The sequence below is a fragment of the Brienomyrus brachyistius genome, unplaced genomic scaffold (assembly GCF_023856365.1).
Source record: "Brienomyrus brachyistius isolate T26 unplaced genomic scaffold, BBRACH_0.4 scaffold35, whole genome shotgun sequence".
NCBI classification, from domain to species: domain Eukaryota; kingdom Metazoa; phylum Chordata; class Actinopteri; order Osteoglossiformes; family Mormyridae; genus Brienomyrus; species Brienomyrus brachyistius.
Window position 1 is genome coordinate 2780918 of NW_026042310.1, and position 21823 is coordinate 2802740.

The 21823-nt window shown below is 48.2% G+C and overlaps 1 protein-coding gene across 1 annotated transcript; it reads right to left on the reverse strand.

Moving 5' to 3' along the window:
- Positions 1 to 1666: 1666 nt before the first annotated feature.
- Positions 1667 to 16493, reverse strand: kif4 (kinesin family member 4). The gene is made up of 31 exons (XM_048998014.1): positions 16171 to 16493; positions 15549 to 15696; positions 15348 to 15462; positions 14692 to 14882; positions 14063 to 14152; positions 13808 to 13974; positions 13059 to 13153; positions 12843 to 12962; positions 12031 to 12206; positions 10597 to 10658; positions 10004 to 10136; positions 9534 to 9592; positions 8880 to 8985; positions 8641 to 8757; positions 8277 to 8462; positions 8044 to 8147; positions 7300 to 7444; positions 7060 to 7170; positions 6877 to 6960; positions 6433 to 6546; positions 6193 to 6348; positions 5937 to 6034; positions 5727 to 5856; positions 4693 to 4863; positions 4033 to 4155; positions 3872 to 3949; positions 3471 to 3572; positions 3220 to 3387; positions 2965 to 3090; positions 2482 to 2601; positions 1667 to 2249 (listed from the first exon to the last, which is right to left on the reverse strand). Exons 2-31 carry the CDS (start codon positions 15669 to 15671, stop codon positions 2061 to 2063), a joined length of 3759 nt encoding a protein of 1252 aa, XP_048853971.1. The 5' UTR covers positions 15672 to 15696; positions 16171 to 16493; the 3' UTR covers positions 1667 to 2060.
- Positions 16494 to 21823: the final 5330 nt, after the last annotated feature.

Here is a 21823-nt window from a genome sequence, read left to right on the forward strand (position 1 = left end):
GGGTCTCCCGTAAAACCCCGGGGGGTATGCATCATGCGAGAATTTAATTTGAAATTTAATGAAGAACTAGAGAGTCGGAGCTCCCAAGATTCGCATGTCACCGGGAAATTATTAGATTATATATAGGCATAGGCCTATATATAAGCCCATAGAAAACTCTTCTTCCCCTTATATCTGACACTCTCTCAGTAATACTGTCGTGAAATCACGGTTAAGAAAATTACTAAATAACATCGTGACAGATGACTTAAGACACGATTTGAAACTGTCAGCACGCAAGCACAAAATAGACTACGTATAGGGTTTTTCAATTATAGCCGGAGTCCGATTAAAAATGCATTTATACGGAAAATAAGGCGCACGGCATGAAAGGAGACAGGAGCTTGGAATTATAAGGGGAGAGGCAGAGAGACACCTCATTTGAAACTATCTCCACCTGCCAGATCGAACTGGAGTTTGGACTGGGGGCAGAGGGTCTAGACCATAAGGATTATGGGGAAAGTGGTCCCAGTAATTGCTTCCTGGAAGCAGAGGATATATCCACTCCAATGTATAAATGCTCCATTAACTCAAATGCTAGTCATATTAAAAATGGCAACGATGCATTTCAATCATTCTCTTTTTCTTAATTAACCACTAAAGTTTTTGAAAATAAAACAATCGCCTTTAAGTTCTTTTTCTTGGACCCTATTTGTGCTGAATCGCAAGCTGACACACACGATAGGTAACTTGAAAATAGTCCTCAGCGTAACAAAGAAGATGTTAAAAATCTAATTAGCCCATTGCTTCGCATATGTTATGTACAGAATGATTTGTGAAAAATAAGCAGGTCTATTACGATAATGAAAACAAGTTTTGAGCGTTCCCCTTCGGACACAGCTGTCGGCTGGAGTATAATCTTGTAATAAATACTTAAGACCGCTTTGTTTCACGCCTGTAACTTTTGTTCATTATGCAAATTATCCCGCAATCGGTTGTTTCATTGAGAATCCGGGCACAGGTAGCCCCTAGCTATATTCCTACAATTTCAACCGAACAAATCTTATGAGTGGCTGAAAAGCTACTTCGTATTCATTTATTCCGAGCAGCTAAGTTTAACCACAAGTGGATTCAGAAATCATCCATCTGGGTCTGTTGTTGCCGTGATTATGAACCGAAAGAGTTTTATGCGGATACGGAATGGCATTTGCTAATGGGGATTTCAAGCCACATTGAATTCAATTTAGGAGCATATAGGTCCGATATGTGTGTACAGACGTCTAAGCCAGTGTTTCTCAAACTGCCTCACGGGGACTCGCAGATAGGCCATGTTTTTGATCTCAGTGAACCATCATAGCGGCTATCTGGGGGTCCTCAAGCACCTGGCTAAGAAACATTGATCTAAGTAAAAAGAAATTGACACCTGTATTGTTCTCCGATGAGTCCACCTTCACCGTCTTTCCCACATCTGGGAGTGTTACCGTGTGGAGAAGCTCCAAAGAGGCTTATCCCCCGGACTGCTGTGTACCCAGAGTGCAGCACGGGGTGGATCACTGATGGTTTGGGCTGCAATGTCATGGCATTCCATAGGCCCAGGACTTGTTCTTGGGGGGCGCGTATCACTGCCAAGGAATACCAAATCATTCTAGAAGACCAGGAAAAAAAATTAACTGCTCAAGGCCACTGGTACATAAATTGTACGATCAAGAATAGAAAGATCTTTTATTAATTTCAAAATGTGAACATGCATGTACACATGTCTAAGAGAAAGTTTTACTGTGATTCATTAAGAATAGTATTTACACAACATGGTCTATGTACATTTCAAGTGGATAAAAAAAGGTACTATTTTGCTAGACGACATACACATTTGACTGGATTCCATAATGACTAAACCATGTAAAAATTATTCACGCTATCACATACTGGTTAGTGCAACTGCAGGTTCCACTGTTATCTTCAAAGACGAGAGGAAAACATCTATTGCCATTAGTTTATTCTGACGTCACAGACATTAAAACACAAAGACATTAGGCCAACGCGTAAAGATGAGGGGAATGGAATGTCCGCGGCAGCCACTCTCAGGCCTCCTCCCGGATGGGCGTGCACCCCGAGAAGAAGCTGTTCTGGCTGCTGGTGAGCGCACGCTTCTTCTTCTTCAGCAGGCTGGTGGTGCAGCGCTCCTCGTCATCCTCATCTGGTGCAGCTGGCTTCCTCTCCAGCTTGAGGTCCACGGAGACCTGGCTCATGTCCCCGATCTCCTTCAGCACCTGTGGTGGGGACAGGTGGGCCTGTGCGTGAACTTCCTGTATAAAACCACCGCCTTTCCAGGAACGAGCTGTGTGATCCTCGGACAGAGATGGAAAGTTCAGGTCCAGAAAGTAAGACTCCAGTTCGAGATTTCGTTTCAGTCGAGTACTCCCGACTGCGATTCTATGTTCAGCTGCGCTCACGAGCGACCTCTATCTTCAGGACCCTACACAAGCAGGTGACGGTTGATACCTTCATGGTGGGGGTGACGCAGGGGGGCTTGAAGAAGGTCGAGTCTCCAGGGCTCACAGCAGTGGGGTCTTGGGGGGTGAGAATGGAGTCTTTTGACCCGTCTTCCATCTCACTCGATTCCTGGATTGTAGTGGAGGAAAAGAATTAAAACCCAGAGCTTGTGGGAGTTACACAAAAATGCTTGGTTCAGAGAGATAACTAGATTATAGAGGCAGATCTAAGCAAGACATCAGATTGGTCCTACTTCCTCTAGTTGCTTGGGCTCGCCTCCTCTACAATATCATTGGTTATCTCTGAACCAATCATTTCTCCTTCTGTCCTTAGCACATTTTGGAGTGAGTACAACTCCCATGAGCAAACCAGGAGTTTCGGTATTGAATATAAAAACGCTCGGTATCTCCCACTCTAATCCAGTAACGTCTTGAAGTGATTCGGATCCAGTATGGAACACGCGTCAGTAGGCTGGTTGGCGTCCGCACTCACCACGACGGGCGATGCCGTTTCCATGTTGCGGCACTTCTCGTGGTCACACTGGCAGTTCTCGCCGCAGGCCATCTTCCCTTTGCGGCAGCGGCACAGCTTGTTGCCACAGCGCCCCTTGCAGGCACACTGTGGAAGTGAACGGGAGGAGATTCACGAAATGAGTCAAAAAAATCTCTCCGATCTTTGACTGAAACGTGCCCGCAGCCAGACTGGGTGACCGGGCCGGGTTACTGCCACGGATCCAGCAACTCTTACTCCAATCACTTTAGACTTCTTCCGAGAATTCCTGCGCGCCCTCTCGGTGTTTTCCGGGATCCATTCGTCCTCGTCCTGTTCAGAGTCAGACGGAGACTCCAGCTCTTCGACGTAGATGGTGGAGGCGAGGCTAGGAGCTTTGGCGGTCGTGAACCGACGGCCTTTAGGCTGCAGGGAGACGGGGAAGGGGAGATCAGGGTGGGCACGGCGAGATCACAGAGCTCCTTCGGCGAGCTGCCCGGCGACCTCACCTTGGGGGGCACATACTCGAAGGACGAATCCGGTGACGGGGCTGCTGTCATCAGCAGGTTGTTCATCTTCTTCCCACTGGCTACCTGCAAAAGCACCATTTTCTGCAAAGCAAAGATTGGGGGGAGGGGCAGGAGATATGTCAACACTCAACCACCTTATTCCGCTGCTGTTTCCACAGCTACTTTTAACGTTTGAGCCCAATCAAACAGTGATTTTTAATCACTGTAATAATTACGTTAGATAAGTGGGTTGGATTAGGGGTATTAGAGTCTGTATCCTGGGACTTAACCTAACAGCCTTTGAATATAGATCCATAACCATTAACTATAAGCTAGTCCAATATTCAGGACTTAAACCCATTAATAACCTCGCGATGCACACGCTCTTATCCTGCCCAAACCTGCTTGTATTGCTCATTCTCCTCCATCAGCTTCTGATTCTGCTCGCTGAGCTCCCTCATCTTCTCGATCTCGTCTTCCTGCCGACAGAGGCGTCCCCCAGGGTTGGGTTAGCGAGGCGCCATTAAAGCCGACCTCCAGACGATCCCGGGAGCCGACTCACCTGGAACTTCAGACGCTGGAGGAGCTCGCGTTCTCGTTTCGACGTCTCTTCCTCCTCCTGCTTCACCTCCGTCGCCTCGGGCACTATGGGTTTATTCTGCAACTGGCTGAGGAGATACAGGACCTGCAGGAAGGAGGCGCGCATTCTGATCGCCCTTCAAAACACCGCCGTTACCCTGCAGATCCGTCCTTCTACCCTATTCCCGGTGAGCTGAAGGTCGAAGGGCCTTCCAAACCCAGATTATTCAGGTACGCCGGGAGAAGTGATGGTTCTCGACATCCGCGCACTGGCATGAGTCGCGCAAAAAATCTCATACTAGTGGATCTACACACGATTGACAGGAAAACGTCAACATCGTAGCTTGTTTGTTATCCTTACTATTGCTCTCTCCAATTTCCGAGACGGAAAGTGTGCCGTTACAGGAAAAAAAAGAGGTCGGGACACATTGTGCAAGGTTGGCATGAAATGGCCATTTTCGGTAATTAAGGACCCCTCTCCCAAACAACCAGCATTCTGCAGCCCAGTGGAACGACCCTGAGGTTGCACATCATCTCTGTCCCGAGGCAGTTCAGGAGACACGGGGAGTTTCAGGGCCTGAAGCCCGCACACATAGGAGATCCGTCCGGCTGCCGGTTAAGCATCACAGCCCGGGCGCCGCACCTTTTCCTGATGCCGCTGCTCCAGCTCCACCAGCCGTGCCTGGTGCTCCATGTCCATGGTGGACATCAGCTTGCGCTCGTCGGACAGCGTCCGCTGCAGGTCCGAATAGCTGGCCTTCTCCTGCTTCAGGACACTCTCTAGCTTGGCGTTGACAACCTTAGCGGACACAAGCTGCCCGAGGAGACATTTTTTTTATCAAAAACACTAGACACCAAACACACACGAGCCGAGACAACATTACAGTAAATCGTTCTATTTTTAAACCATCCTTTAACAAGTTTAACCTCACGAGTTCAGACGGTCCTCGCTTTGCGATGGTTCATCAATATTTCGATTATCAACGATAGTGCAATACCTACACACATTCAGTAGTCAAATATCACCCAGGGTAGCGACATGGCATACGATATTTTCTACTGTTGTCGGGTTTCCAGTGTCTGTTGAAATTGAGTGTGCATACATCTCGGTGTTTAACGACATGTAGTAAGCAACTTTCCCCCCTCCCCCTGTGTTAAATGAATACAAGTTTATTTGGTCAATTTCCTGTTCAATTACTGGTATTTAATTCCGGTAATTGTTTAGTTATTCAGTGACAGTATTTATTTTAGGGCCGGAACCACAGATTATATCAATAATCGAGTCAGCTACCGATTAATCTGACAATTCGAGTAATCCTTAATACACAATTTTCACATCCAAAGGGCCGCAATAATTAAGAAAAATAATTTAAGTTTTTTATAATTTAAATACATTTTTTATTATTTAAATAACGTATTCATATTCGACATACGATATTTTCCACTTAAAGTGGGTTAAATCTGAGCCTAACCCTATTGAAGGCCAAGCCACTGTACTAGTAGTATATTGTTATAAACTGGTAGGCAGAATTTTAGGTGCCATTTCCTTTAATTGACTGCATCCAACGTAGATCATTGAAATGCCACACGCAAGGCAAATAAAGGGAAACGACGCAGAGGGCTTAACGTGCCGCAGGTAGTGAGTTTGAGGCCCCCCGACTCCCCCAGCAGGCTGACCTCGGACATGAGGAACTTGAGGGCGCACTTTGCCTCAGGCAGGCTGGTGATGCTGTCCCAGCGCTGTTTCACTCTGCCCTCGTTGTCGGCATCCAGGACCTTCTGCTGCAGGTCGGCGATCTGGGCACTCCTGAAAGAGGGGTGGGGCTGCTTTGACAAACTGCAGGGGGGGGGAGGTATTCGGCGAAGGGTTTGGGGCGCCAGACTCACCGGAGGCCCATCTCCGTCTCCAGGTTCTCCACCTGCTTCCCCAGAGAAGCTTCCAGTTCACCCTGACTCTCCAGCTCGGCGATGGTGAAGGTCCGGCGCTGGGAGGAGAGCCGGAAGTGGATCAGACTCCACGCCAAAATAAAAGCCCCCCTCTGGTCAATCATTATTTAATTAATCCGCACGAGGGACAGGCCGGGAAAACACGCGATAATGGGTGGTCGGTGAAATCTCACACGCCGTCTCTGGAAGCTCTTACCCGGACCTTGGCGGTAGGACGCTCCCCCGCCTCCAGCTTCTGCTTGAGCTGTGAGATCTCCTCGGCCAGGATCTTGCGGTCCTCCAGCAGGTCGTGGAGGTGCCGCCGCGCCTCCTCTGTGCTCACGAGCAGCTCTACCTCGTTTGTTAGCCAGCTCTGTGGGCCACAACTGAGGGGTCAGAGGGTTCCCAAGTTTGCACGCATGCCGGCCAACTGTCACGGCGGTGGGGTAACAGGTACCTTCACCCTCACGGCCGCACCCTCCATCCCACGGTTCTGTGTATCCTTGCGTTTCTCTGCCGCCTCGCTCCTCTTCAGAAGGGCGTCCTTCAGGCGCTTGTTCGCGGCCGCAGCCTGTGAAACGCACAGTGGTATTCCTCTTTTGTGTGCACTGGGCTGAGAACCAACAACCTGCTGGTGCCAGATCTCTGGAATGACCTAATGTAGTACTTTTGAAGTTTCCTGGCCTAAACGCTTTCACTGAAATACCTCACTTGCTTAAGCAGGAAAAACAAAACGGCAAAATCTGAAACTGAAAACCTGAAAGCCGCAGAACTCCGCTACACCACCGGATCCCTGCGTTCGGACCCAACCACACATGTGGATCTTACACACAGGTCAACTCCAGCGTCGCATGACTGTTAAGGAAACCTTCTGGGTCAAACGGGCGTGACAGCAGCTCACCTCCTCCGTTTTTCGCCTCAGGACGTTGGCCTGCTTCTGGAAGTCCCTCTCCAACTTCAGCATCTCATACTGCCGCTTGCGGTCCTGAGGACAAAGGGGGTTTCAAACCGGAGCGTAGCCGAGCAGACGTTTGATTTGGTGTTAGCTAAACTTGGCATTAGGCCAGCAGGGGGGGGGCGCTACCTTCTCCTTCAGCTGCAGCACCTCCTTGTCCTTCTTGTGTTTCCACTGACGGAATTTCTCAGAGTCCTCCTTCATCTGCCGCATCAGCTGCACGCGCTGCGACTTCATGGCCTGCACCCACCCAGCCCCACACACACAATGTAAACGTAAGCGCTGATTGGTTGGTGGCATAGGGGGGGACCCTTCACACAGACACAGTTCAAAGGGCACAGATAGAGCCTCACTCCTGGGTCGGCCCACCTGGATCTCCTGGTTGAGCTTGGCCACATTGCGCAGTGACGATTCCTTCAGCTTCAGCAGCTTGGCTTGCTCCATCAGCTTCTTCTTCAGCTCAGAGATCTGCCCCTCCAGCTCCTGGAGCCTCTTCCGGCGCTGCTCGCTGAGCCTGGGGAGGGGGGGGGGGGAGCACAGTGAAAGCAGGTGGCTGAGATGTCCTTCTGCCTTTGATATACCATAACCCCCAATGTTTGGAGTTTAGACCATCTGTTACACCAGTGTTTCCCAACCCAGTCCTCAGGGACCTCCAGACAGTCCACATTTTTGTTCCCTTCCAGGTCCTAACACATCTGTACAGGTATTTGGAGCTCCTGATTGGCTGTGAACAGGGAGGGAACAAAAACCTGAACTGTCTGGGGGACCCCCCGAGGACTGGGCTGAGAAATGCCAGATAAATAATATCCGTCTTTAACACAGAGCTAGGAGAGTTTACCTGCCACAATGCATCATCCTTCTCATACATTATATAATCCAGACAGCCCAGCTCATTTAGAGGCAACCTTAACCATACTATACTGTGAACTGTGACATTTTAAAGCAAGCTCAATCCAGGGTAAAATGGCTCTTTAGTGATAAGCCTTATTGACCCACATCTTCTGTATCAGGAAATTACCAGTGAGACAAAATGAAGCCATTCTAAAATCCGTGCAGGGGAGGACAGGAGTAATGAGAGGCCGGCCAAATGGCTACAGAGCGGGGGCGCTTTACTTGGCTTGGTTGGTGTCCTTCTTTGCAGAGTGGAGGGCAAAGATGAGGTCCTCCTTTTCCTTCTGCAAGGACTCAACAGATGCCTGCAAGCTCTTCATGTTCTCCTGTTGGGAGAAAGGCCAACATGGGGATTTGAGCCAACAAGCTTTTGATTACACCGGGATTTGAACCAATACCCTCCCGATCACGAGCACAGAGTTTCACCCCGCTGAGGCACACAGCCGGCTCCCCACCTGATGCTCCGACTGCATGGGCTCCAGGTGGCTGTCGTTCTGACACATCTTCCTGACGAAGGCCTCCTTCAGGGCTAGAACCTTGTTGAGCTCGATGAGCTCCTTGGACATCTGAGCCTGGCGCAGAGCGTGCTGGGTGGTGAACGCTTCGGCCGAAGATTTATCCACAGCCGTGCCAGGGGGCAGCTGCTCAGGGTGAGAGAGAGAGACAGACCGAGCTGGACACATGGCATGAAAAGGAATTAAAACAACAGGATGAGAAGAACCCGAACTGAACTTCAAGGGTGGCTAAAGTACACGAGAACAAAGGGGAGGATTAGGGACAGAATGAGGAGAACGCAAACGGGAGAGGAATACACCCCACCATGGAGGACTCTTCCACAGGACTCCCCACTCCCGCATCTCCAGCTGGGCTATTTTCTTGGTCGTCTTCTTGGGAGGCCATGGCTTCAATCGAGGCTGCTATTCCGACACTTTCATCCTGAAACAGACAGGAAAAACTGACTTGCTGTATGAGACAGGCTAAGGAACGACCCGGCCTGAATATCGCACGGGGGGGGGGGGGGGGGGGGCACAAATGGGGCAGGGAGGCATCCGACGTACCTCAAGCTGCATGATGACCTGCTGAAGGTTACGGATCACCTCCATGTTCTCCTTCAGCTGCTGGTCCTCCAAGGTCTCCACCAGGCTCTGCAGATCCAGCCGGCAGCTGCACGCAGTTCATTCAGCAGTCAAATCTCACCCGACCTCCCGGGATTCCGCTCGTTTCAACATTTGGCACTCTGATGCTTTTCGATTTTCACCAGAAATCGGAGGAAAATCAGACACTACATTTTATCAACCGTCTGGTCACAGACAGCTGGGCTCTGACAGCTTCATCTCAACACTAGAAAAGCGGCACATCGCTGCTGATGGATTTTGCGGGTCGGTAAGCCGACCACGATGCCGTCTGACATTAACACGGGGATGTGAGCGTCTAAATCAGCAGCCGCCCCATCATTCAAGGCCACTGTAGCTCTGGATCTACACCCACATTCCCACTTTTGCCAGCGTGACCCCCGACCCAGACAACCAGCTTGATTATCTATCCTTGGCTTAACGTTTTCATTAAACTGACAGGTGTAAAAACAAACCTTTGCTCGTCAGTGCTGATGTACAGCATTTACATATTAGCATATACATTATAAGCCACAGGGTGAATTACACAGTGATATGCAATCAACTGGGTTGATCGCGGCATTAGACATCCAGACTCACGCGGCGTGCTGCTTCAGGCCCTCCAGCTTGACCAGCAGCTTTTCGTTGGCCTGCTCCGTCTGGAAACACGAGTCACACGGTCAGAAGAGCAGGACTAGAACGATCAGATCAGGGGCCATTACGAGGCTTACAGACACTGGGGTTTCCGGAGCTGTGCCCCAGGGACGCATCCCCGAGCCCCGACAGGATCACATTCATAAGCACTTTCGCGGATCACGTGAAACACGCCACAGGCGTGAGACACAGCGAGGCGACTTGTGGTGGAAAAAACAGAGACATATGGAACCAGTCGCCTAGACGACATCCTCACCGTCTGCCGCTCCCATAGCAACAGAAAGCCCAAGCAAGCGAGGTCACACTCAACATTACCCGTTACAGTGACATGAACGGCATTCGGGGCAATATCGGTCCTGCGATGCGATTGGCTGACACGGCCCCGTGGGGCGGGGCCAGAGGGCTTGGTCACGCACCATGATGATGCGCTCGAACATGAGCGACGTCTGGCACACGGCCTCGCTCAGCTCGCGGCTCAGCTTGCCGTTCTCCTCCTGGAGCCTGCGGTTCCTCTCCAGGATGTCCGAAACATTTCCCGCGGGCTCCGTCCTGCGCAGGAGGGGGGGGGGCCAAGAAACGAGAATCATGAAGTGTGGGGGGGTCATCTACCAGATCAGAAGCCCTTCCTCAGTAACGCAGAAGCACGTCATGAGACATAAGCCAGACCACACAAGTGCATCCTGTAAAACAACCACAACTTCCCCTATTCCCGTAAATCAGGGGGACTGTCCACCTTTCTTAAAATAGAGACCACCCCCCCAAAAAGAAAGCAGATCAGAGTTTGCCCTGCCCCCCCACCCCCATCATAATGTCTGTTATAGGGAAATTGTCTTGACAGGGTGAGTTATTCTTCTCTAGCTGGGCCCCCTTCTGATATTTTGCAGACACTCTTAATTTACAATATGTTTCAACAGACCCCCCCCCATAAGTCCTCTATGAAAACTACAAACCCCCACCGTCATACGTTTGTTATACGTGAGGATGGTATGGCCCCGCCCACCACACTTACCCAGACAGCACCTGGGCCACGCCCCCTCGCGCATGCAGAAGCATCACCTGCAGCTCCTGCACCTGGAAAGCCAATCACACGAGACGACTCACAAGCCGGAAAAGGGGGCCGGCCTCCAGCGCATCGCTTCCTTCAGCAGCTCGGAACGCGGGAGCGGCTGCTGTGCGTAAAAGAATTTCCCCTGGGATCAATGATGTTAACCCTCTGGAGCCGGCGGCATCGTCGGTGACGCCGCGTATCTTTGTGTATTTCGGTTCAAAACCTGCTGAAATCTTATCGTAGAAACATGAAAAAAATGCAGAGTAAATCCGTAATCAGTCTTTTTTTCAAAACGTCAATTGCCAGAAGTGTTAAAGTTTTTAAAATGAGGTTAAATCGGCAAAAACGTAAACCATGGCACCTATCTGTTTTACCCGCTTCGGGGGCGTGTAGTGCCGCCCTCACCTGAAGGTCGCTATTCGCATAATAAATAGCCGCATTTCCGCGTATTCAAACCGCATTCGCATGGTAATTTGATGAACAACGCAGCGGTGAAACGCGATCCAGATACATCCCCATCAGCACCTTAAAAGGGGGGGGGGGTGTGTGTGTGGCCAGGTGTGAATGACTCATTCATACACATGAGAGCTCCTACATATTCAATGAAAAGAGCCCAGTAATAGTGACATTAGTTAGGATTTTCTTATTTATTTATCCAACTGAATGTTGCAACTACAGCATTTAGTCATCTTCATGTAGCCAAGACTTTGGTGATCAGATACCTGGGATCAAAACAAACTTGCCGCCATTGCTTACTATGTACTTTTATAATGTTTCTGCAAGTGTTCCAAACGGCATTTTGCAATGTCTATACTTTGATGTCAAATTACAGACTTCCCATAAATCATATATTTACAAAGTGCACTAAGATTAAGATGAGTTTAATGCCAAAACAAATAAGAAAATTCATTTGCCATGAATTAAGTTTATGATATTGAATGAAATGTGTGACCACAGTCAGTGAAAGTGTGTTCCCTACCCCTAGACCCCAGAGGGTTAATGTGACCGTTGATTAGGTGGGTGGACAGACTGATTGCACCCCCCTCCCCCAAAGGAAGGGACAGCTGGTTGGGTGACAGTGACCCAAACCCAACGCAAGAGAGGGACAGATGCCATCAAACCGAGTATCACAGTCCGGTACGTTTTACCACAAGCCTTTCAATAAATGATACTTCTATTGATCCCTGTGGAGAAATTGTCTTTACGTCTCCCTCAACTTGCTCTTTTGTAGAGTAAGACAGGCACACAGGCTTAGCCCACTGAGCCGCCCACTGACAGTAATAAAACCGCATTACTGTCCGGCTGTAGACTTATTAACGACGCGGAGCCAGGCCATTTCTGAGCAGGTCTCCTCCGCTCTGCTCATCTTCGGACCGAGCCCGACCAATCGCGTACCTGCTGTCGCAGCTGCTTCATCTCGGCCGCGCGCGGGTCCACATTGACCACGGGCTTGTTCTTGATCTTGCGGGCGCGGTCCGCATAACGAAGCGTGTTGATGGTCTCCTCGATGTTGGAGTCCGCAGGGCCGACGCAGGCGATCATCAGCGTGTGACTGTTGCCTCCCAGAGAATCTGATGCGCAAAAACGAGGGAAACACACGTGCGCCTTCAGTCAGGGCGGAAAATGTCAAATGCTCGCCAACGGCCAACTGCACAGCGCAATAAATATTTACTGCATTATTAGGATCGCATGGTGTGAAATCAGGAACCATCAAAATCGACTTCAATGAGGAGTGTACAGCAGAAATGAACCTTTTATAACGCACAAACCCATTTACAGATATGACGTTAAATTAATTCTCTGCTCTAGGCCAGATAAAACAGCCGAAGAAAGAATATTTAAAGTGATTAAAAAGTCTAATTTGCAACTTCACTATAAAAGCCAAAGGAGGTAATAAATTAAGAATCTCAATTCCCATCATAAAACCAATAGTGTAAATAGTATTACGCTAAATGTGGCTCCCTGATGACTACATGGCTAGAGCCACTGTACTTACATTATTTAGCAGACATTTTTATCTAAAGCAAAGCACAATAGAGAAAGAGGAGTCAGACCCTGGGGTAATCGGGGCTTAAGGGCCTCGCTCAGGGGCCCAATGGTGAAGTCAATCTGCCAGCCATGGGACTTGAACTAACGACCTTCTGATCACAGGCAGAGCGGCAGACAGCCTGAACTACATAAACGGGCAACGACGGCCAGCTCCTCACCCTGCAACAGCCGGGTCAGCTTGGAGTCCCTGTACGGCACGAAGCTGCCCTTCTTGCTCTCGTCTCCCAGGGCGCTGATCACGTTCCCCAGGGACAGCAGGCCACGGTTGATGCTGATGCCTGTACGCAGAGGCAGGGTTAGCATCACGGCCAGTCGGTGGGCGGGCTTCAGCGATGGCCACGCCCCCCCCCTCCCCCCACGGCGGAACAACCCACCTTCCTTCAGCCGGTCCCCCTCCGCCTTGGTCTTCTTCTGCCTCTCTGAGCCAGCCAGGTCCACCAGGTGCAGCTTGGACACCACTGCCTCGCTTCTACGGCAGGGACAGGGCACATGTCAGAGGGGGGGGCAAACGCAGATCCGGGGCTCCTTTTAAAGGCAACCCGCACGCCACCCCTTCAGATGCCCTAAACACCCAATATATGGGTGCGAAACCACAAAAATGCACAGCTGCAGGGCGTGCGTCCCCCCCCCCCCCCCAAATTCAGCCACGAGACTGTCAGGACACTGTCGATCTTCCTGAACCCCCCCCCACCCCCCCCCCCCAGAACTGGCTAAATTATCTTTTCTATTCAACTCCCTATAATTATTCCACCTCTTTGTGCCGCCTCATTTATTTATACACTAAACCCTTGCGTCCAGCCCCCCTGTTTCACACTGTCCTGCGTTCTGCACTTTGAGTCTCGTGAAACCCCTCCGCACGTGACTTCCTATCTGCATGTTGCACTGTGGTCACAAAAGGACATTATTTCACACCGCTGTGTATCTGCATATGGATTATAGGACAATAACACCCACTGAACTTGACTGTCAAAGCTACTACTTGGACAAGGACTGACATGATGCCACAGAAGTAACCTACTGCTAATTAAGTCACACCTTGAGGGGGGTGGACAGCTCAAATAAAGTAATCGGAGCCTGACACCACAAAGCAGGGTCTTTTTAAAGCCCCTCCCCGCCGGCTCACTTGTCTCCTCCCTGGCGTTGCTCCAGGGTGATGGTGAAGATGGCGTGGGAGCGGGAGGAGGCAGCGTTCATGGCGGTGGAGCCCACTGTCCGGGCAGCGTTGCCCAGCTCCAGGCAGCTCACCATCTCATGCTGATGGAACACCTCCTTCTCCGTCAGGCCCACGATCTGCGTGCAGAGGAACGGAGAAGATGAGCACCATGGCCATCCAGCATCCATAGCGCCATGTACTGAGCCCCGGGAAAGGGGACCTTACCTTTATGCCTTCCTTGGGATCTTCACGGATGCTGATGGCTGGTTTGTCCTTAGATGAACAGAGCAGGTCCAGGATCTCCTCGTTGTAGATCTGAAACACAGGTTATATTTAGTCAGAGAACAGCTCTTCCTCCTTAAGCTTGATATCTAAAATGTCAACACTTGCTGCAGTGCCTTTCAGCACAAAGTGGCAAAATCTACATCCATCCATTTTCCAAACCGCTTATCCTACTGGGTCGCGGGGGGTCCGGAACCTATGGGCACGAGGCAGGGAACAACCCAGGATGGGGGGCCAGCCCATTGCAGGGCACACTGAAACACCATTCACTCACACACGCATTCCTATGGGCAATTTACTAACTCCAATTAGCCTCAGCATGTTTTTGAACTGTGGGGGGGGGGGGGGGGGGGAGGACCAGAGTACCCGGAGGAAACCCCATGACGACATGGGGAGAACATGCAAACTCCAACCCGGGTCCCAGAGGTGTGAGGCAACAGTGCTAACCACTGCACCATCATGCCACCCCAGGCAAAATCTGAAACAGCTTTATTTAGTCTTAAATTAATCTGCATCTATGTAAAATAATCCGCGATTTGCCCAATATCTGTCAAGAGTTGAAATTATCACACCTCGAGGTAGGACACGGAGAGGGTAAAATCGCCATCGAGAGTCTTGCCCTTCTCATGGAAGATTCTCTTGATCACTCTAGGAATGACGCCGACTGTAGGCTCATTCTCCTGGGCAGACGTGTAGGTGCCACCCATGGAGAAGGTCTTGCCAGAACCTGTCTGGCCGTATGCCAGCACTGTGGCATTGTAACCTGCAGAGAATCAGAACACAAGCCCCAAATGAGACGATCAGTTTTAGTGACACTGAAAACAGGATGGACTGTGTTTGCAAACTGGAGAAAAGAACACATGAAATATTTAAACAGGTGCAAGGTGCACAAGAGTTTCAAGCAAAGTACTTAACCCAACGTTCTACATGAATGAATTCTTACAGTCACAAACAGGCTATAAGCAGCATTAAGCATTGCAAAAATGCTTTGTTAATCATTAAAATCGGGTTCCTATTTTCCCTGAAAATAGCATGAGCCATTTTATTTATGACATTATTATAAGGTTTCGATACACACAGTGACACTATTTGGCATGTCTATGATTTGGAGAACTGGCCATGCAATGTAATGTTGCAGGCCACAGTTTTGGAGAAGCATTAGCAAAAACTAGCATTAGCATATTATACATGAATTGTAACCATTTGGATCAAAGTGCCAGATAACTACCTTTGAAGAGCCCAGACATCAGCGGAGAAACGGCAGTGTTGAAGACCTCCTCTTGCTCGGTCATCGGGTCAAACACGTAGTCATACGTGAAAGCCTTATCATTGCCGACAATCACCTACATCGGCACAAAGAGGCGGTGTGAGCGCGCGGCCAGCCGCGATTGGGGGGGAAGCCCGACCCCCGCCTCCGGCAGCCGCTCACCTGAGGCTCCCCCGGCACGAAAGTCAGGCAGCACTGGCAGCCTTCGCTGACCTCCTTGGGGACCAGGGGGCGACACCGCAGGCCGACCCGCACGGGGATTACCTTCTCATCCTCCCGTGTCATGCTGAGATCCCGAAATCGGTGCCCCCTCCCAAAAAAAACGGCAGACACCAACTGCGTTATAATTTATAACACTCAAGCCTGCATCAGCTTCATTGATAACTCTTGACATTTACTGAAAAGCAACCAAGAAGCATCTTCCTTCCTAAAAGATAATAAATCGGGGTGGGAACGGGGGGGTGGAGGTACAGCATTAAAATGGCAGCAGAATAACTTCGATTATGCCCACAAACTGCTTTCTTCCCCCGTGCATTTGCTGCAGGTCATTCCGTTATCCCAAACTTGACAATATTCTGTCACTATCGTCCGACAGTTAAACACAGCAGATATTTAACGCGCACATACCGATAAACATAATAGGATGCAATTCGACTAACGGCTCCTCGCCATGATCTACAAAGTTACACTAACAGCCCATTCTGTTTGCAACTCCGTGTCCATCATCAGCAATTTTATTATGTGTATACAGATAGGGCATTAAGAGAGGTTTTTCCAGTTTTACCTTCACGGTTCGGAAGTTCGCTCGGCCCCCCCGACCCGAAAAGAAAGATCAGCAAAAAGTCAAGCTTCACCGTTGCTGTGCAAAAACTGAAAAAGTCGCGGATCGTAACACCAGTATGTCTCAAGATTATTTTCACCTTAACGACTCCTTAACATGCGTTTTGTCTTATTAAACTAAGGAGAAATTCCCTTGTTCTCCGTCCACCATCCAAATTAACCGAGCCCGCCACTTTCAAATCGTCCTTTTGGTAAAAACGTCATCGCGTTTACGAGTGACGTAATACGTAATGCGTAACCAGCGGTACATGGTCCGCAGCTAAGCGATGGTTTCACGTGTGGGAGCGTTTGGGAAAAAGGGAAATATCTCTGCAAAATGTTGATGATTCTATTAAATACATATTTGGTGACTACCTTTGTCACACCTGTATGTGAAATTCAGATGCAGTTGTTTTTGTATGGAGTTCACTTTAAACACTGACATTGCTTTGTACAATATGCGCTAAAAAAAATAAATTACCGATTAAATCTAAGTAGTGTTGACAATACATTTGCTGTGTGATTATTAAATTGTCTTACGGATGGATAATCCGACAGGACAAATTACTGCTGAATATGTTTCGCCATGAAGCTATTTAAATGTAAATTGTTGATCGAAATGTTAATTGTAAATGTAACGTTTGTATTTGTTGGACACTTTTAACAGGGGGAACCATTTAAATTTAAATTACCCGACACCAAATAACGCCAAAGCAAATGTCGTTAGGGGAAAAAAATAAGTCTCTTTCGACAAACTTCAGAAATGACTATGACAGAATATGTCTATGTCTATATAAAACAAAAGCATCTAGTTTATGTTACTAATGAATATGCAAAAGGACATTATTGCCATTTTCAGCTTATCCAAACATAACGTTTCGCATATATTCATATTAAAGAATGAAACTGATCTTCGTGACTGCCGGTTCTTACATAATCCAACCTAAAGGGAGCGACATTACTCCGTTGGCGGATACCATCCGAGATATATTTGTTGGGTCACTTAATCTTTCGTCCTAACAGAGGTTATTGGAAAAGATCCAGAGTAGAGTTTAAGATCACGGTCATCTTGTCCGTGGAAAAAAAGTGTGATTTAATTGCAGTGCATTAAATTGAATCTTTTTAACCACAAACATTGAATAAGATGTCTCAGGATATTGCATGAAAACAGTTTGCACTTCTGATACTGAGGAGGTGATTCATAGTTAATCACAGGTTATAAAACTGCGGAAATGTGTTTTTTAAAAGGTCAGTCTGCAGTTGGCTGCTGTTCGATAATGTGCACACATACTTCGGCCAATCCCCCTGTTAATTTACTGGATTTACGCCATAGTATACCCGTATGGGTACCATTTGAAAACCGTATGCAGTACATAAAATGACTAAATAGATATGCTTCCTGGTTGGACAAACTAACCTTCTTACAAAGAGATTTTGTGTAAACTGGCATCGATGGATTAAATATATAAATCCAGTTCTGAGCATGAATACATTTCAAGCCATAAAACTATTATTAGAAGCCATCATTTCAAGAACAAGGTAGTAAAAACCTGCCTGCATATTACATGAAATAGGCTATATCTTCCTGTGATTTTTTTTTTGTTGCATTTACCGTGCTATTTAACATTTAAAACAAGAGAATGCAGCTAACGAAGTAAGTGTTGATGCCTGAACGCGAAATTATAAAATGGGTGGATGGATTGATGGATGGTTCATCCATTTAGTCACAGCTGGGGGGGCTCAGGCTGCATATTTAGTGTGGGGCTTTGAGGGGAACCTTTTCCGCGCTGAATTTCCTAACAATCGGGGTGTACGCCGCACGTGTCGACAGATTGACACCATGTCCCTCATTGTAGTTTAATTTACTGCAGGCAACAGATTCCGAGATGGTCTCACTTGGTTTGCCGACGGCCTGTTATATAATTGTGTGCGTGTGTGTGTGTGTGTGTGGGGGGGGGGTGATACTTATGCCCACCGTCCTCTGAAGAAACCTCAACCGCTGTCTGTATTCTCATGCTAATGTAGATCCCCTCCTCCGGGCACCATCTGCCCTCCCAAAGGCTTGGGTTCCAAAGGCTCCAGACGGACCTCTTTTGTTGGTGTCAGTCCAGGCAGAACTCCGAGGCCCGCTCTGCTTCCTCCAGGCCAGCAACCCGGGTCTTCAATTAACAGTGCGGATTTGTAAATAATTGGCAGCAGCGTCTGGCTCTGGCATTGGGGACAGAGGCCTTGCTTGGCCATCCGTGTCCCCCAGTCATCTGATTTACATTTCCAGCACGGCTCTGGGTTGAAAAGAACACTTTCATCTTTTTCTTTTTGTTCCGCTGTTTGAGTCTGTTTCTCGTACATCTTGTTTTGCAAATGTTTGCGTCCGCTGCAACACGATAGAGGCCCATCTTGCCTCATGCAGTCATTTTCATGGAATTATTGACTTAAAAAAATGACACGTGCAATCAGTCAGAATTAAGTTTTTGTTTAAACTGTGAAAGTCAAAAACCATTTTTAAACGCATCTTTCCTACCTGTATTTTATGATTATGTATCACTCCACGGAGAGTATAATGTGTTTCTATACTAACCTATTCAGGGATTTTAACCACAAGTGCAGTTCTTAAAATAATTCGCCCACCGGAAAGATGGATTAATAGAATTAAAACCAGCCTTTTTATTGTGATACCAGATGAATAACAACTCTTTAATAATCACCATGGGGAAGTTCTCTGCACCTACCCCATCTTGGTCTTCCTGACACACACATAGGTGAGAGCAAGCTTGGCAGAGAATGGCAGCCACCTGCAGTGGCTCCCATGGGGCTGGGGGGAGGGGGGGGGTTAAGGCCCATAGATGTGATCATTCTGCTGAGGTCAGACTCAAACCAGCAACCTTCTGGTCACAGGGACAAAGACTTTACCCACTGAGCTACATAAAACTCAGGTTCAATAGCAGGGTTGGTGACACTGGGTTCAGGTGGAGATGAGTTTGACACACAGGTCTGTCATTGTCAAAAAGGGAGGGTCATACTGAGAATGTGTTGTTAGTGAATACAGGGTCCGGTATAAACATTGTGTGTCAGAATGACTGGAAAATGTGACGCAGGGATCATGCCGCTGAACGCAATATTCATTTGGGATATTTGGCAGGGTTTTCTATTTCAAAAGCCGGAGGGATCATGGACGGAAAGGGCTGACGATGTTCAGATAGACATAAATGATACAGCTACCATTTTGACTGGATGACAATGAACAGCAAACACTGGCCTGTGGGACAATGACAGATAAAACCTCTGCACACTCAAGTGCAGCGGCATGTCTTTGGTCAAGTCGAGACTTTGCCTGGGAGAGCAGGAGATGGAAAAAAAACTCAGAGCAGCAGGACAACTAAACAATCACAGATAATCGCAGCTACCTGACACCCCCCGCCCTCCCCCTTCCAAGGCGCATGGTGGACAAACCCCTCCCACAAGGTCATTATCAGCAATAATAATGAATAACAAAACATATTAAACATATTCATATCACAATTAACAGAATTAGTGCTATAAATGCGATTAAATAAAATGTGATTAAATAAAATGCGATTAAATAAAATGCAATTAAAACTAAGTGCAACTTAGCAACTGCAAAAGCAGTTTATGTTAGAAGAAGCAAGCAAATAACACAGAGAATGAAAAAACAAGATATTATTGCCTCTTTATGGCTACTTAAGCTGCAAAAAAATGGAAACAGAGTTTCTTTCAGACTTGGCCCTGACCATAGCTCATTACTGGTATAAAATATCCAGATGATTTCTTGAACAGTAACTCCATTCAGCAGAGCACGCAGATAGAAGCTGAAATAACAGTTTTATACGCAGCCCTTGATGAAGGAACGTTTTTTTTATTTGCTTTTGTTTTTTACCTTTCCCAAATGCCTGATAAGTTACTGAGCAGTCTCTGTTTGCAGAGTCCGTGGAAGAAGCAAGCCCACAAGCTCGCGGACCTCTTACAGGTGCAAAGCGGAGCGGTTTCCCGGGCAATGTCACAGGTGGGAGACAACACACAGTATTATAATGGGCCGGCGTCTGACGCATCCCCCCACCCAATCTCTACACGTCCTCCGCCCACCTGCACTCTGCCAAAAATGCACATTCATCACTTCATATTGCGGTGAACAAACGACGCTCAGTTCAGTGAAAAAAGAAAGAGCTCATGCTCTTATCTGATGTGAAATCCCGCCAAGAACCTATCTTGCTGTTTTGCTGATTTTAGAACCCAAAATCAAAACAACATGTTGTGTTTTGATTGCTTTGATCTCTCTCTCTCTCTCTCTCTCTCTCTCTCACCCTTTCCATTTCTAGCAGATGATGGTTACACTATATGATTTTTTTTTTTTCAGTCTGAAATGGAAGCATTGATTTTTCATTTCAGTTGATGTTCAGGTGGCACTGTGAGAGCAAGCTCAGCTGGGCTTTATGCTTCAGCCACGCTCCTGCCCATTGTCCAGCAGCGGCGACTGCCAGATGAATTGAGATTAGTTATTGAACCGACTTGGAGGGGAAAATGAGGCGGCTGTGTTGCCTGCTTCAATAGGCCAGCTGTCGGGGGCGGGGCCAGCCCGGCTAGGAGTGACGAGCGGATAGGATCCTCGGCTTGGCAGCAGCTGGTTGATTGGTGCATCTTTTGAATTTATGTGCTCTCGCACGTAGCGGGCACAGCCGACAGTGATAAATATTGACAGAGGGCTTGATTGAGTGGACACTGGTGGTGGTGATGGCGGTGTGTGTGTGTGTGTGTGTGTGTGTGTGGTGGGGGAGGTAAGAAGCAGTGCCGCTTCATGTAAATCAGGGATGGGGGGGCAGATGAAGACTTTTGATGGTCCAGCATCTTCTTCCTCAGTGTAATTCTGCTGGGCAAGCAGGGAGGAATAAAATGCACCTTCCCGTCGGCTGTGCACTCTCAGAGAAACGGGCACCACTTTGTACCTTTGCTTCTCACTGGGGCTGTACCGCACAATTCTATACCTTTCAAGGTACAGAAATGGACTCCCCTAGGTACAAACAACATTAATGTACCCCCAGGGAAACAAAAATATTCTTCAGAGTTCATTTCTGTACCTTAAAAGGCACAATTACCTACAGCTAAGGGTACAATTGGCAAACCTTTGAGGGTACAGACCCAGTGAGAAGCACAGTTACAAATTGGTCCTCTTTTTTTCTGAGAGTGTAGGGATTTGTAAGTGTCACACCGAAATTCCGCTGCCTCAGAGTTAGTGAGTGATCTCAGCTCCATGCTTGGTGGGAAGCTTGCTGGAGAGGGAAGCTGGTGAATCTGACTATTATTTCGGGATTAAAGGCAGAGGTTATTGATCGGTTTGCTAGGCTTGCTCCCCTTTGGATTTGCTCCCGAGGGACATTGTGTGCATATCGTAACGTCTGATTGACCCAGGCAGCTGTGGATCTGTGGGGTTAGCGTCACTCTGATTTTTGTCTGTTGTCCACAAGTGACCGAATTTCCATAAAATTATCCTCTAAAGATCGATATCAACAAAGCATGCATCTAAACACTTTGCATCTGTCTATCCTCCACCGCTTGTCCAGGTCTGGGTCACGAGAGCAGTCTGAGCAGAGATACCCAGAGGTCTA